Source organism: Phodopus roborovskii, unplaced genomic scaffold (assembly GCF_943737965.1).
Source record: "Phodopus roborovskii unplaced genomic scaffold, PHOROB, whole genome shotgun sequence".
Classification (NCBI taxonomy): Eukaryota; Metazoa; Chordata; class Mammalia; order Rodentia; family Cricetidae; genus Phodopus; species Phodopus roborovskii.
Genome location: NW_026126516.1, coordinates 3294557 through 3310739, shown reverse-complemented (window position 1 = coordinate 3310739; position 16183 = coordinate 3294557). Strand labels below are relative to the sequence as shown.

The following is a 16183-nucleotide window of genomic DNA, read 5'->3' as shown; positions in this document are numbered from 1 at the left end:
CCCCTTGTCCTAGTTCTGCGGGAGGGACCCAGCCTGCCTACCTGGGTTGCCAAGGGCCATGGAGTCGTAGATGAGCTTGCAAGTCTTCAGCAAGATGGAGATCTTCTTCCCAGGCGAGTAGGCTTTGTGCATGCTGGTCAGCTTCTGCAGGATCTTCTCCATGACAGCCACCTCAGGCACGCTGGTGGTCACACCCAGGTCGGTGGTGGTGGTGGCCAGGATCACCAGCTGGTTCTCCTTGAGCTGCTGCAGTGAGCCGTCCCGGTTGTGGATCTCTAGAAGGCTGGAGTTGATGGCATCCTTCAGGGGCTTCAGGACACACTTGTACAAGGCTGACTCCACAATGGCCTCTGTGTGGCGGTGAGGGAATGAAAAGGTGAAGAAAGCTGCAGCCCCTCCCGCACGGCTCTACTGCCTGGCAGCACAGCCCTTCTATCTCCGGTTCCTATTAGCCCTGACACCCACGACAGAGAGAGACTGCACAGGCACAGGCCTCCCAAACCCAATATCCGGGTCTCTCCAACACAGTTTTCCCAAGTGCCAGGAGCAGAGCCTGCCCTTAAGCATGCATTTCAGAAGTCACTAGACACACTGCAGTAATGCAGTGTAAAGTCTGGGTAGCTGTGTGCTAAGGGCTGGGTACCCAGTAAATGTCCGGTAGAATTATTCTTTTGTTTGCTTTTGTTTTTCCTCCTGAGACAGGGTTTCTCTCTGTAGCCCAGACTGTCCTGGAATTTGCTCTGTCAACCAGGCTGGCCTCAAACTCAAGAGATCTGCCTGCCTCTGTCTCCCGAGTGCTTGGAGTGCTTGGATTAGAGGTGTGTGTCACCACTGTCCGGCTACCTTTTTTTTAATAATTTATTTTTATTTTATGTGCACTAGTGTTTTATCTGCATGTAAGTCTGTGAGAATTAGAGTACAGACAGCCGTGAGCTGCCATGTGGGTGCTGGGAATTGAACCCAGGGCCTCTGGGAGAACAGCCAGTGCTCTTAACCACTGAGCCATCTCTCCAGCCCAAGGCAGGGTTATTCTTGATGCCTCTTGTGCTTCTCAAATCCAGGCGACTTGCCTCACCACTCACACATACTTTCCTTGCCTGCCCTGCTCCTCCAGCCCGCCAGGCCTGCCTCTGCTCCCGGACTTGTGCATCTCACGTTCCCCTTGCTACATCGCACGGCTTGCCTATCGCTATCCACTGTCCCTCGAGTCAAGCTGCAGTCTGGATCAACCTGTGGGGAGGGAGTTAAGAGAGCTTGGCTCTCATTAGGTTAACTGAGGTGGGAAGATACACCCTATTAAATGTGGACAGCACCACTGCACCCTGCTGGGCTTGGGTCCTATGACGAGTAAGAAGGAGAAAAGGAGCTGAACCAGTGTTCATCACTCCGTTTCCCGACTGTGAGTGAGGCGTAAGCCGCTATCTCATGCTCCTGCCGCCATGACTTCCCCATCGCAGAGGACCAGATCCTCAAACTTGAAACAGAAACACTTCTCTCCTTGGATTGCTTTTGTCAGGCATTTTGTTACAGCAACAAACAGATACCTAATACAACTGGCCCTGCCCTAACCCAGTACTGGGATAGCTCTGGGTCTCATTCCCTCTTCTTAGCTCTCCTCGTTGCCTTCCAGGGCGGATCCTTAGACTCCTGCCTTGTGTCCCTCCTCTCTGCCTGTCCCCACAGTATCAACTTTGCCTGGAAGAAGCCCCTCCCACCACCCTGTCTACGGCTTGACCCCTCCCACTCACTGTTCTCCATGCATGGCTGACCACAGCCTTCTCTGGGCTGCTCTGAGCTGTCCGTGTCCCTCCATGTTCTTCTGGGGCCTTTCACGGCCTCCTGCTCTGTATACTGCCTGTGATCCTCCCTGGGCACGATCTAAGTTAGTCCTATGGCTGTTTGTTACTGGGTTCCAGACATGTCTTCAGCCCACATCCTCACAGCCATCTCTCTGACAATGAAACCCTGGGCTTCTCTGGGCCTGTGGACTTAGAGCTGTAGCCTCCCAGGAATGCTCACACTGGCCCTCAGCTATTCAGAACCCATACGAGGCCAGCCAGGTCTTTGCTCATTTCCATGGACTCGATCTGTGCCCACTGTTCATTGTGCTGTCTCCTGTCGCACCAGCCTGCCCCGGTGCACCTTGTCATGACAGCAGCTCTGCTTGCCTGAGTCTCTTTGTTCCTCCTCAGCTCTAGGATCAGAGCCACACTGGGCACAGGTGAGGCCCTGGCACTCCTGACTTGAACCTGCCACAGCCCGGTTCCTTGCAGAAACGCTAACCCTGGGGGCCATGATGCTCTGCCTACCTCTCCCAGGGCCTCCAAAACTCACTTCCTACCTACTTTACACTTCCTTTATGGCTTCCTGACTTCCTTGCAGTTTACCTGCCACTTGTCAGAATGAGAAGGGCAGGAGGAGGGACTTTGTGATCCGCTTGCTGCCATTCCCCCCTCTCCCCCAGTGTAACAGGTGAGGAGCTGGAAGCGTGGCTCTGTCAAGCTACTTACATAACTAATGTCTCCAGATAAGCTGTGGGGCAATGCCTGGGTCTCTGGGACGTGGTGACCGTTAGTGGAAAAAGTCAGGGGTTGTGTGGGTGGCCTTCTCATACACCACCCTGAGGCATCCTGCCCAGGTGAGCCTATGCACACATAGCTACAGCCTCTTGAGATGGCAATGCTAGCCTTAGACCTCAATATACCACCCACCACCTTACTACTGTGCCCTAATATTATATAGCCTGAAAGCTGTGTTGGTCCTCAGGAGCCAGCCATTGGAGCCCAGTCTCCCCCAGGGAAGGCGGTACTTAACAGTCTGTTTTCCTAGGACCTCTTGCTATGAATCATCAGCCTATAGTGTCTCGAAGCATCTTTCCTTGTGTCCAGAATTGATGCTCTTAATTACTGGGAGAAGGAGGAAAGGTTCAGGACCACACGGAGGCGGTGCCTGGGGGGGGGGGCAGTAGTGTAATCACAGACTCTAATACAGTTTTTGTTTTGTTTTGCTTCTTGGGACAAAGTAGCTCAGGCTGACCTCCAACTCACTATGAGCCGAGGATGGCTTTGATCCCCGTCTCTACTTTTCAAGGGCTGGAACTATAGGTAGAAGCTATCTATCATGTCCAGCTACCGCACTGTGGTTGGCCTGAATCTTTTCAATATTTATTCAGATAGGTAGGTGCTGCAGGGAAACCTGTCGCCATGAATCCTAATTGTAGAGAAGTGTGAAGGTTACTGGGTTAGTTAGAGATCTGTGGGGGCATTTGGCAAGGGGTTCCAGAGGTTTGTTCTGTGTTCAGAGGTACCTGAGGCTATTGATGCACCACACTCCCTCCCGCCCTCCTGGCCTGGCACTGACCGAGTTCCTCCTCTGAGTGCAGGTTGGGCTCCGCCAGGGCTTTGAGTTCGGTGCTCTGGAGCAGGTAGCTTTTGAGTTGGGTCATCATGGTGCGGATCTCCTGCAGCATCTCCGTGCTGGATGCCTGGCGGGCCATCATCTCCAGGCTGTACACCTTGTAGTCCTGCACGAGGCTGCCAAAGTAGGAGCCCTTGTCCTGTGCCAGCTCCACCACCTTCTTATACAGCTTGCGGTCGCTGGAGAGGAAGGCGTGGAAGACGCTGGAGAAGCTAACAAAGCTGAGGCGGTGGCGGGCCTTGTCCAGGATCATCGAGGGCTTCTTCTTCACGTTGGGGCTGCTGAACTCCAGCTCCTCCTCCGCACTGCTGGTTGAGTAGGAGTCCTGGTCAGCAGCGGAGGCAGGCACCCCCAGGCTGTCTGAGAGGGAGGCCAGGGAACCCTTGAACTCTGGAGAGCTGTGAGGACAGGTGCTGGTCTGGGCAGGGAGGTGCTGCACCCCAGCTTGGGGGGCGGGACTGAAGCCTTCCCAAGGTGCCCCAGGTGCTGGCTTCTCGGGGGACGCCTCTTGTATGGGGTGCTTGGGGCTCTCCAAGGGGCTGGGAAGGGTGGGGGCCAACTGCCGAGAGACCCGTTTCTTCCTGGGTGGTGGAATAGGGGGTTGTTTGGCCTTCCCAGGAGGCACTGGTATGTTGTTAGCATGGCTAGCTTTGGTCTCTGTGTCCTGGCCTTGCTCTGTGGTCCTTGAAGGCCTGTCCCCAAGGCTGCTCACGGTGCCTTTGGAAGGAAGGCTGAGTGAGGCTGTCCTGGAAACACTTGGGTGGTCTCTGACTGTTGCAGTCCCCACAGTTTGACTTTCCAGAGACACCCTTTCAGAGATGCGCCGTCTGGGAGGAGCTGCTGGAAGAGTCTTCTTCAAGGGCAGTGGAGGAGGAGCTGGCTGCAAGGGGCTGGGAGCCGTCCCAGGCTTCATTTCTTCTTCCCCCAAAGGGCCCAGGCCCACAGCTGGGCGTGGGAGACTCTCACAGGCTGTCATGGGTGGTTGGCTTGGGTGGCCCGGGGGGCCCGGGGCATGGGGTGCAAGGTGAGAGGTGGGTGTCAGGGGGGAGTTGGGCAAAGGGCAAGCAGGGGGCACAGGAGGCCGGGCAGGGCCAGCTGGAGGGGGAGGTGGGGGACGGCGTGGGGACCCCGTGGAGGTGGGTGAGGTAGCATCCAAGGTGGCAGGCACAGGGCGTGGAGGGCAGCTTCCCGAAGGCAGTGGGTCAGCCAGTAGGGTGCAGTCCTCAATGAAAATAGGATTCACAAACCACAGGCGGTCGTTTCCCACAGACAGCTCGATTTCACAGGAACAGTTTGCATAATGGCTTGTGGGCTGGAGGCTGGAGGCTGCAGGGGCCCCAGGGGCTGGGCCTCTGGGGGGCTCGGCAGGACCTTTCGGAGGGTTCAGCGAGGAGTCCCAGAACCCTGAGGAAAGCAGAGCAGAGGCAGTCAGCCCTCCTCCGCCTCCCAGCGGTGGGGGAAGGGCCCTTGCTTTTGTTTTCCCTTCTTGGACTCAAACTTCTCCCACCACTTCCTGCCTGGAGGGGAAGTCCCCTGTGTGCCCACCAGCAGAGGGTGGGGTAGAGCTGGGAGGGGACATGAGAGGCCCAGCTTCAGTTCTGTGCCCATGTGAGAGCTCGGGTGGGGGTGACTATGGCTCTGGCCATGTGAGAGCACGGCATGCAGTTGGGTACCCTGGGCAGATTGCGTCTAAGGGCTTGGTCTAGCTGTCCTTCCAATGGCGGCATCAGAGTGCTGGGGGGGGGGAACCCTAAGATAGAGAGGAAGGGGCTAGAACTCATTATGGCCAGTGCAGTTGGCACACACAGGAAAGGGGAAACCGAATTATGGACGATAGAATTGGACCTATAGCTGTCCACTACAGGCTGCTGTGACTTGGGGGGGGGTGTCTTGACACTTCAATGAGGAGCTAGGCTAAGGGACAAATGGGGACACAACTCCTCCCTTTGAGCACGCCCTGCCCTGCTCGCTATCTACCAACCAGTCTCCGTAGCCTCATCGTGACCGAAGCCACCACGGCAAGGCTGGCTTGAGAGATCTTGGCCTCTGGGTACCATATACCAGCAAACACCCAGGGATGCTCAGGGCCTTCCAAAAAGATACAGGGTTATGGCTTCTGGAGAATAGGCTACTCCGGGCTCACGAGAGTGGCTCTGTATGGAGAGGACCATGGGACCCAGGCCCTGGTCAACGTGTTCATTTTAAGTGTCGGAAGAGCCTGAGGCATGCTGCTGCAGGATTCTTGGAAGAACGGTGGGCACCGCTTCTCTCCCTTGGCTCCTCAATAAGATGCCAAAGGGGTCTGTCACCAAGGAATGAGAGTCAGGGTTTGTGCTGTGGACAAGCCATGGGCTGCAGTTGTACTGGGACTGTCTTGATGACCCCCTAGCCATAAGCTGTGTCCCCACTTTACAGATGAAGGTATGTGACTCAGCAAATATGCATTCGCCCAAGGTCACAGAGTACTGGAGGCCGAACAGGTCAGGCTAGCCCATTGCTGCACTCAGGCTCTTCTGAGGAACTTGCATCACTTCCCATTTCGGTTGCTCTGCTGTCAGTGGGTGGCTCTTACCCCAGCTGGAGGCTGGTGGCTTTTTACCCCAGCTAAGAGATGTGGTAAGAACACAGCAAGCACCTGGTTTTGTTTTCTTGCTGGCATTGGGGACTGAACCCAGGGTCTCTCCCATGCTGGCAAGTGCTCTACCGTTGAGGTATGGTTTCACCGAGTTGCCTAGGCTGACCTTGAACATTTAATCTTCCTGCCTCAGCTTCCAGAGTGGCTGTGTGTGTGTGCGTGGGGGGGGGGAACTACAACAGGTTATTGATTGTGAAAAGAGATGTCACAATATGGCAGAGTCATGCAGAGCCAGTTCTAATGATAGCATGCTCAAAGACATGGGTCTGGGCCACCTTGGTGGCCTGAGGTTGCATGTCTATCAGTGTGAGCCGGGTCCAACCTCATGATAGGAAGCAAGCTGTGGCCTACCCAACCGTGAACACCAAAGAAGCACAACACTCACCACGGAGCCCCGCTCTGGACAGACTATCGCACCTGGCAGCCAGCCCAGAATACCCAGCTGTCACCACAATAACAAGGAAGGTGACCTTTAATGTGTCTTTCTACAAGCTGCAAAGCTCCTGCATATCACACAGTCACAGGGTAAGACTTGACCGGGTCAGGTTTTTCCATAACCTGAGGGCCACTCTTCATGATGGCCAGGCTGTGGCTTTGCTTTGCAGGACAGCACCTAACTTCTGAGTGACCAACTCTTGGTAGCCAGAACACACAGATGCTTGGTTTCTGTGGAGTAAGCACTGGAAACTCTACACCCATGAATCTACAAGCCCGGTGGAGCGGTCTGGTCCCCTCGAAGTCTTCCTAGTGAGGAGCATCAGACAGCCAGGGAGGTGGACTATTCAGTAGCCCCAGGAAGCTGAGCTCAACTCCCTTCACGCTCATTGCCACAGTCCCTTAAGACATGCGGATGAAGGGCAAAATCATGGGGTTGCTGATGCTCAGGAACGCTCTCCCATCATTGCTTGTCTAGATCACTCAAGGCCTGGGAGATGGGAGATATGCCCTATAGGTGTTTTCTACAATTATCTACTGAGTTTTCACTCTGCTCTTAGCTTCTTCCTGGACACGACGCCATTTCCTCTGCTTAGAATTATTTTCCTTCCTATCTGCCAGGCTTTCACGAATCTCAGACTGGAGTACACTTCCTGATGTGTGCAGGGTGCCTGTGTCCCTTAGTCCTACTGTGTACTCTGACTGCAGGGACCAGCTGATGCCATCCCATGCTTTTGGTCTGAATGCTCCAGCGCACTCTGGGCTTCAGTATGACACCTCTTCCATTAGTGCATCTGCAGCCTCCAGGATGATGCTCCAGTGAGCAGGGGCCAGGCATCACCACCCAGCACTGGTGAGTAAAGCAGTCAAAGCGGAGGCAACATTCTAGGGTAGCGGACACTGGCTAGTCTAGCTTTGCAGGCTAGGTGGGGACAAGCTAAGGGATGGGAAGACGAGATGAGTCAGTGAGATAGGAGTTAAAAAGGAGGTAGAGGAGGTCGCATTGGGGAAGGACTGTCAGCCAGCTTATCACAGGTCTGCAGACCTGGTCCCCAGCTAGCACAGAATACAACAACACATCTCCATCCTGATAGCATCTCACAAGTGTGAGCAGGCACTGGGGCTCCCCTGAGGTCCAGAACTCAAGATGTTGCTTGCCTACCCCGAGGACAATTCGCAGGGCACAGACTCTCCCAGGCAATGAATGCACCTTCCAAGGGAGGGTGATGATGGGCACTAAGGGGGCCACCTATCAGTATCTGCGGCTGTGTAAGGGAAACAATGGGGGCAGCTCAGGGCTTTATGCTAACAAAACAAAACAAAAAACGGAAGCTGGAAAGCTTCGCTGCAGCTTGCAGAGAGCCAAGGCTGGAGAAGCAGAACTTTGTGTCACACAGTCCCAGCAGTTGGCATGAACTGGTGGCATTACACCAAGTCTTGGCTCAGATGTCCAAGTTCCGGTAAAGAAGGGCCTGTCTCTGACCGAGGCAGCCATTTTGCTGCTGCCAAGGAAGGTTGTCTGAACCTGGGCAGGGGGTACATCTTGCCAGCTTCAATCCCTGCAATGCTTGGAGGACCTGGGATGTGCCAGGTGCTGTACTGTGGTGCTTGAGGGAAAGTAAGGATTCCCATACCATAGGAATGGTTGGAATGCCCTGTGGACTCGGGGAATACATATTTTTGTAGCATCCGGGCTTTCACTCAAACTCCAGGGTGATGTTTGATGTATGTATGTATGTATGCATGTATGTATGTATGTATGTATGTAATACAACCTCGGAGTGAGACAGCCCTGCTCTTTGAGACTTTTTCTCGTTGACCTGGAATTCACCAATGAGCTAGTCTGGCTGGCCAGGAACCCACCTGTTTTCATCTCCTCTAGAACTCAAATCAGGTCCTCATGTTTACAAGCAAACACTTTACTGCTTACACTTATGAGCTGAGCTATCCCCCCAGTCCCCCGATCTCAAGCTTTTAACAAATCTTTACTAACCAGGAAATATTCTCATTGCATGCCATGAAGAACAAAACAAGATACATACAAACTTGGGAGAGCTACACAGTGTGCAGCCTTCCTGCCTTTAAAACACCAAACATCTATATGCCTTGGGCATGTTCGAGAGCCACGGCCCAGAATCATCTTCCCTCTTTGCATTTAAAATCAGTTGCCAAGCAGCTCAGTGCTGAATTCATCCCCGTGTTAGTTTAGTTTTGTGGCCCCTGCTAGCCCGAGGTGCTTGCATCCAGGATGACATCCTATATAGCCTGCACGGTTGAATGCTAACGTTTCCAAGTCTAAACTGGCTTTTCTTATGTCAGCTCATGCTCAGAAGCCTGCAAGAGAAGAGCTCTGCTTTGGTGACATCATCCCTGTCCAAATAGCTTAGTCGACTCATTAAAACCAAATCAAACCCAAACCAAGTATAATAGAGTACAGTCACTGGCACTGAGGAAGGAAGCGTTTCGAAAACGAAGAGTAATTCTGAGACCATCGGGTGTACTGAAAACCCAGTAAACCCATGTATGGTTGGCTAGACACTTCTTGACTCTGGGTATGAGAAGAACAACTAAAAGTCACACATATGTTCACACAAAACGACATCGAAAGGCAAAATGCAGAACTGTATTTTTGCAGCAGGGGAGGGATTATACGTCATTTTCAGCCTCGTCTTTCTCTGGTCTTGCCAGTTAAAAAGAAACTCTTAACATGCTGAGATTTCATAAGGAAAAGATGTCATAAAAAGGGAGGGAGGGCTCGCTGCTCTCCCTGTCTCAACATCCAATACAGCCTCCTTCCCTCCCTTGGCAATAGGGCCAGAGCAAGGGGAGAAAGGAGTTGAAGAGCGGGGAGCCGTGAACAGGGCTGGAAGGATCCGACGGCAATGGGCACAGACAGAAGACTAAGGTCTCACTTAGAGAGCCTCACGTGTGAATCCAGCTCCTATCACATCCTCTTAAAGGAAGCCTTAGTGTCCCTCTGTCGTCTCAACGGGGATGCCATTCACTTAATTCACCTATTTAAAACATTCCCCAGTGGCTTTAATAGAGTCATAGTGTCACAACTGTCTTTATCATAAAGGTTAGGGCATTTTTGTCAACCCCCCCCCCCGAAACTCTATGCCTATTATCAATCACTCCCCATCCAGTGGTTTGAATGTTTAGTATTCCCTGCAAGCTCAGGTGCTTCAACATTTGACCCCAGCAGTGATCCTGGTTTGGTTGGTGTGGAACTTTTAGGTGCTGGGTCACTGGCAGGTAGGCCTGGAGTTGTATAGCTTGGTCCCATTTCTAGCCCTCTCTTGCTTCCGGGTGAAGATGTGAGACACACACCCATTGACATAACCTCTTGCCACGGGTTGTATCCTGCTGTGGAACAATCTTTGTATTGCTCTCATTGGTTAATAAAGAGTTGACTGGCATATAGCTGGGCAGGAAGAGATTGGGTGAGAGAACCAGAATAGGAGGACGTTGGGAAGAAGGGCAGAATCTTGGGAGTCACCAGCCAGACCCAGAGGAAGCAGAACTTTGCACAAAATGAGATAACAGGCCATGAGCCACATGGCAGCAAGTAAAGGAATAGAAATGGGTTAATTTAAAATGTAAGAGTTAGTTAGTAACAAGCTTAAGCTACTGGCTAAGTATTTGTAATTAATAATAAGTCTCTGTGTAGTTATTTGAGAACTGGCTGGCGGGACAGAAAAGTCTACCTACAATATCCCCTCAAATCATGAGCCCAAACACACTTCTCTTTCCCTAAGTTGCTTCATTTGAGTATTTATCACAGGAACGAGGACATGATACTGGTGATGTGACAGCCAGCCCTAACCTGATGGCACTATGTCACGATGCACTGCCTGTTCTATCCTTGTCAATTAGTGACACTTGCCCCAGAGTGCTCCAACCTGCGTGATAATTTACACACAATTCTCGTGAAGGCTAAAGAAACTCAGTATGGTACCAGGCATCCCTATGTGCTGTTGACCTGTGCCCTGGAATGCCTGTGAGACCCTGCTGGCCTGCAGGTGAGTTAAGAATATAGGATAATGGTGTTTCTACTGTGAGGCATTTAACCTCTTGCGTTCTGCTTCTGTAAACTCATCCTGTGGGATGAACTGGTCTTCTTATTAAATTACTGTACAAGTGGAAAGGGAAACAACTGACAGGCTTCTTGCCTGGCTTTGGATCCCACAGGTAACTGTAATGTATACCTTTGATGCCCACCTTTATAAACCCTCTCTTTAGCCACTTTGGCAAGGCATGCTGTTTGGCTCTAAGGTTGCTGTCCTTCTGCGAGCAGTAAGAATAAATTCATTCAATCTAAATTTGAATTCAGTCTGAGCCTTTGGTCTTTCCCGGTGGATTTGAATGCCACAACAACACAACGTGTCGATCACTAGCCTGCTCTGTGTATTTGCCTCCCCTGAGCACATCTACAGTGGAGTCTCCCAAGTGCTTCTGAGTCTGGCTTCTTTCACTAAACCTTGTGTTTCAAGCCATGTGGTAGCACAAGACAGTGCTTCATTTCTGCTTACAGTTGAGGAAGCTTTTCAGACACCTTAAGTCCCATGGCTTCCTCTATCGTGTGTGTGTGTGTGTGTGTGTGTGTGTGTGTGTGTGTGTGTGTGTGTGTGTGTGTGTGTGTGTGTGTTAAGAATGTCTGCATCTAACTCGGTGAATTTGTCTCCCATCATGCTTCTGAATCTTCTGGAAGTAGTGCCTAGACCAAGAGAACACTTATCCCCAAGGACTCCCAACCCTCTAAGCTAGGTAACGATTATCTCAATTCTCCCTGGAGGTGCTTTTGAGGAACAGTGGCTAGGTAGGGATGGGGCTGGAGACCTAGCCTGGAAGGCTGGAGGACTCAGGAGCAGGGCTCTGAGCAGGCTGCAGAGTACAACAGGCTATGATACAGATCAGAGGCTGTTGCTCACAAAGCTCAATGGCCCTCACTCCATTCCTCAGGAATTCCCCATGCAAGTCTGAGTAGGTTTCAGCTTTCTGCTGTAACAAGTGTGTCAAATCCTTGCCCAACAGGCTGCACGAGTCCCAGGATAACTCAAAGTCATAACGTTACATAAAACATTGTGAGATTTTTTTTTTCTTTTTATAATTTGATTGCATGGTCCTTGTGTGTGAGCTCTGTAGGTGACAGCTTCTTGTTGCAATGTCAGAAGGTTGGACATGACTGGTAGAAGGAGGGACACGATGTGCTCAGCACAATGCCGGAGGCGCCTGGGCCCTTGGCAGATGCTTCCTGCAATTATCATCGGAACACACAGGCTCTGGCATGGCTGCAGCTCGCACCTGCCAGGGCCAGGTCTCCATCTGTTCGGGAGACGGACTGGAAAGCCAACCTTTCCTTGGCTCTGGGGAAAAGTCAATCTGCTGAGCTTGGCTCTGTTCTTCAGCACCTGGGATACCTCACTGGATCAGAACCTTCCAAGTGGTTCCTTAGTATGTCACACTTGGCTTTTAATGCCCCATTCTCTAAGAAGTCATTGCTGGCAGGCCAGTCTGCACCACCCTTGACTTCCTGCATGGTGACCTCCATCTCCAGCTCATTCCATGCCTGAGGCCACTCTGTTCCAGCCAGGAAGTCAGTTCTCCTGAGCCAAGTGGCTTGTTTCCATCCAGCAAGTTCTCCTAGGCTGCCACAGCAGGAGGAACCTACAGGGAGCCTTGGACATCAGCTCCAGGGACTCCTGCTTGAGCCTCAGAACAGGGCCAATGACTGTATGTGAGGTTCAATGCCCACTTCCAGCTACTCGGTGGACCAGTACAGCAGTGTTAAGGGGCTGGGTAGAATGGGCATGAGTTCTTCTTTCTCTCTGCCATCCCCAGGCCCCTCTGGGAGGAGGACAGCAGCCCGGCTTGGGAGCTGGGGGTGGGAGTTGTGTTCTCTGGTCTGAGGTCTGCCCCCGACTTCCTCTGTGGCCTGGCTTTTCAGTCTGGGCTAACTTCCCTCTGTTCAAGCAACATTAGTATTTATCGTGTCCAGTGTTTCTGGTGCTCTGAATCTCTGCAGAAACCAGTGGTGTGACAGCTAATTTTAATGTCTGTTTGTCACAAATTAGAATCACCTGAGGAGGGAGCCTCACCCAGGGATGCCTGAATAATTGGTGTGGGAAGATCCACCTCAGATGTGGGCGGCACCTTCTGGTAGTCGATGAAGCGGGGCATCCCAGAAAGAAGATTACTCATCTTTTGCTTGCCTGGCTTTCACTCTGGCTGCCGAGTTGATTTACCCTGTTGCAGTTGCCGATTCCCGTGTGGCTATCAGAACCAGGGTTTCTAGGCTTCCAGTGTTGACAGGACCAGTGACTCTCTCCAGGAATCTTCTAGGTCTTTGGTGCCAGCTGGGACGGCTGTAGCATGCAGCCTTTTGCACTGAGCAACTAGTGTGTTCTTGGCTTGTCCAATGTGAGAGAGCCACTATAGGACCACACAGACTGCCAAGGCATTGGGCCCCCAAAACCAAGCAATTATCATGTGTGTGAGATTGTTACTACTTCAGTGTAAGCTATGGGATATTCATTCTATTGGCTCTTGTGGTGCTTTGAGTAGGAATGGCCCCCATAGGCTCATAGATTTCAATACTTGGTCATTAGGGAGTAGCACTTCTTGACAGGAATGAAGGAGGCGTGGCCTTGCTAGAGAAGGTGTGGCCTTGTTGGAGGAAGTGCCCTAGTGGCGGTGAGCTTTTAAGTTTCAGAAGCTCAAGTTATGCCTGCATGAGGCCACATTCCCTGCCATGATGATAATGGACTAAACCTCTGAACTATAAGCCAGCCCCAATTACAGGTTAGTTTCCCTTGTAAGAGTTGCCACGGTCATGATGTCTCTTCACAGCAACAGGACACTGACTAAGACAGGTCTGTTCATCTAGAGAAGCCTGATTAATACAATGGGGGGACCCTAGTACTCCCTCCCCTCAGTACCCACCCACTCTCTGGTTCTGCAGAGAAGACTTACCCAGGCCCAGCTTGGAGATGGTCTCAAGGTCCAGGAAGCTGCTGGCTTCAAGGATGGCCTGAGGCAGCCGCAGCGTGAAGGGCAGCAAGTCTCTGTGAAGACAGGAAGGCTGTAGGTCAGGTCCCAGAGGGGCCAGAGTTCCTATTCTCCAGCATCCAGATGTCTAGAACCATGTCTCACATTCCGTAACTGCCAGGATTTTCATGTAACCTGGACATATTCCTAGGCCCAAGGGACAGGGCTGCAGTTGAGGGAGCTGCCAGCAAGACCCAGCTTTCAGAGCTCTGGGAAGAGCCCTGGGAGCAAACAGAACCTCTTACATCCCCTTCCTTGCCAGGTCCATACTTCCTTTAGTCTTATTTAGTGACCTCTGACCCTTGCCCTCCACATGGAGGTAGGCAGGCAAACACAGAATGGGTATCCAGACAAGCATTTAGCCAGCACTATCTGATGGCCGCAGAGAAATTGTTCAGGACTCCTTCCAGAGATCTCCAGCAGCCGTTCAGACAGAGGAAAACTGAGGTCCAGAGGGAGAAAGGGTTTTTCTCAGGCGCCCTGGTGGGATGCAGGTAGATAGTGCTGGGTCCTGGTCCTGCAGGCTCTAATGCAGAGACTGCCTCTCCAGCTAGAATACCTGGTCCTGATTCTATGTTTTATCCTGGCATTCGGGGCCTGTCTATCATTTCCCAGCCACTTCTCTCTCTCCTCTCAGCCTGTCTTCCCTCCACAAAGGCAGAGATTGACCACAGGACCAAGAGGGCACAGAGCAGCAGAGTTCAAAACCAGACAGCTACCAAGATTAACAACCACGGCCCGCCCCCCACACGCTCCCCCTTTCCAACCCAGTCCAAGCAAAGAAACCCCATCCATCCACTTGTGACCCCTGTTGGCCCGGAGAGCTCTCCCCCTCCACCCAGGCCCACCACTGTCTCCCTCCTTTCCTTGTTAACTGTAGTCTGGGGGCTTCCAGTCCCTGGCAGGGTGGGGCAGGATCTCAGCTCTTACAGTAAATGCCATAGTGACCAACAGATCTGCTTACAATGGGACACCGAGCTGAAGCAAGGACAGCATCCACTTGTGGTTGTGATGGGGCTGATAGAGGGTGCTCATGGCAGGGGCCCAGACCACCTACACCTGCCTGAGACCTCTCTGCTAGGCGATCCTGCCAGGGGCTTCTGTTAGTGCCTGCCACGCCCTCCGGGAAGGTCTTTCATGGGGGAAGAAAGCATGGCTGACCGGGTGGCTTTGGCTTCTTCACTGTTAGACCGGGTGGCACTGCAGCATCTCCAGTCATCATCATGTGACTCTCCTGTGAACCCGAGGCCTTCTGATGTCAGCTGCCCATCCCTCCACACAAGGCAGGCCCGGCCCCATACTGGATACCCTCTCAGGCTCCCTCTCCCCTCCTCACTACCTTTACCCAAATCTCCAGTTTCAAAGGTTGACAAAATTCATCTCCCGTTACCTCAGCTTACTTGGCCGACTCTCTAGTTTGTCGGTAGGGTTTTGGACGGTTCCTGTCCTCAGAAAAGTGCCGATCACGGTGGCCAGCAGAGGTCACTCAATTCTCATGCTGTCAGAAATCTAACATTGTCACTTCACTGTCTTTCTTACGATGCTGAGGTGGACCTCGCCTCAGACTCCAACACACAGGGACACCTCTCTAGCAAGCTCTCAGAACCTCCCACCCACTGAGGCCTGTGCCTCAGTGTACTCACTTCCCTGCGGTGAATGTCCCCTCTACCCGTGTCTGCTTAGATTACTGTACTCTTTAAGGCCACACCACGGGCCTCCTCCTCCTCGCAGACCTGGTTGTCATTGGTTTCGCCATCCAGTTCCCTACTCCTCCCCCCTGCAGGGACACGCCTTCCGTCCACACGCAGGATGCGGCAGCTAGCCGAGCAATATCATATAACATCACTATTACACTATTACAGCACAGCAACCACATTCCAGCTTTTACAGGCAGTGATTGGGGGTGGGGGCAGCCAGAGAGGTTGAGGTTAATTGCCCAGGATCACTCAGCTAAGAAAATACCTTTATAGAGCATCACAAGTCACCTGTCTGATTGGTCTTGCCTCTGGTTTCCTACCCAGGCCTCATAACTCTCCTGGGATGCTGACACTACTGCTGTCTTCAGTTTTAAAATGCTAGATTTTTGCATGGCTAGTAAGATGGCTCAGCAGGTGAAGGTGCTTGCAGCCAAGGATGACGAATTCGATCTCTGGGACCCACATAGTGGGAGAAGAGAATCAAATCCCACAGACTGTTCTCTGGCCTCCACACTTGTGCCATGGCCTTTGCACACAGATGGGTAGACAGTGATAGATAGAAGGTAGATGATAGATGAATAAATAAAGATGCTAGACTCTGAGGTAAGGGGTGGGGATGGAACATAGGGTCTTGCCTGTGGTAGGCACATGATCTACCACTGAGCTGCAGTCCAGCCCTATGGTCTGTTTTTGTTTTAATTAGAAACAAAAACATATTTGCTGTAAGAAGTCAACATTACCCAAGTGTTTAAAAGAAAATGTGCCTGTCTTTCCTATTCAGACTTCCTATTCAGACTAGTACATGGCTTACTTCCCGCATCCTTCTACACACACACACACACACACACACACACACACACACACACACATACACACACACACACACACACTCCTATTTTCAAAAGTAAATGACAGCCTGTTGCTTTTGTGCATGGTTCTTTAGCTCGCTTCC

The 16183-nt window shown here is 52.1% G+C and overlaps 1 protein-coding gene across 2 annotated transcripts in view; it reads right to left on the bottom strand.

The window, feature by feature from the left end:
• Rin3 (Ras and Rab interactor 3) overlaps positions 1-16183 on the bottom strand; it is a 93368-nt gene that overhangs the window by 12426 nt on the left and 64759 nt on the right. For both annotated transcript variants that reach the window (XM_051196503.1, XM_051196502.1), the window contains exons 5-7: positions 13460-13551; positions 3361-4821; positions 42-350 (exon numbers count right to left, since the gene is read on the bottom strand). In XM_051196503.1, the coding sequence (XP_051052460.1) occupies positions 42-350; positions 3361-4821; positions 13460-13551 (1862 nt within the window). The remainder of the gene's footprint in view (positions 1-41; positions 351-3360; positions 4822-13459; positions 13552-16183) is intronic.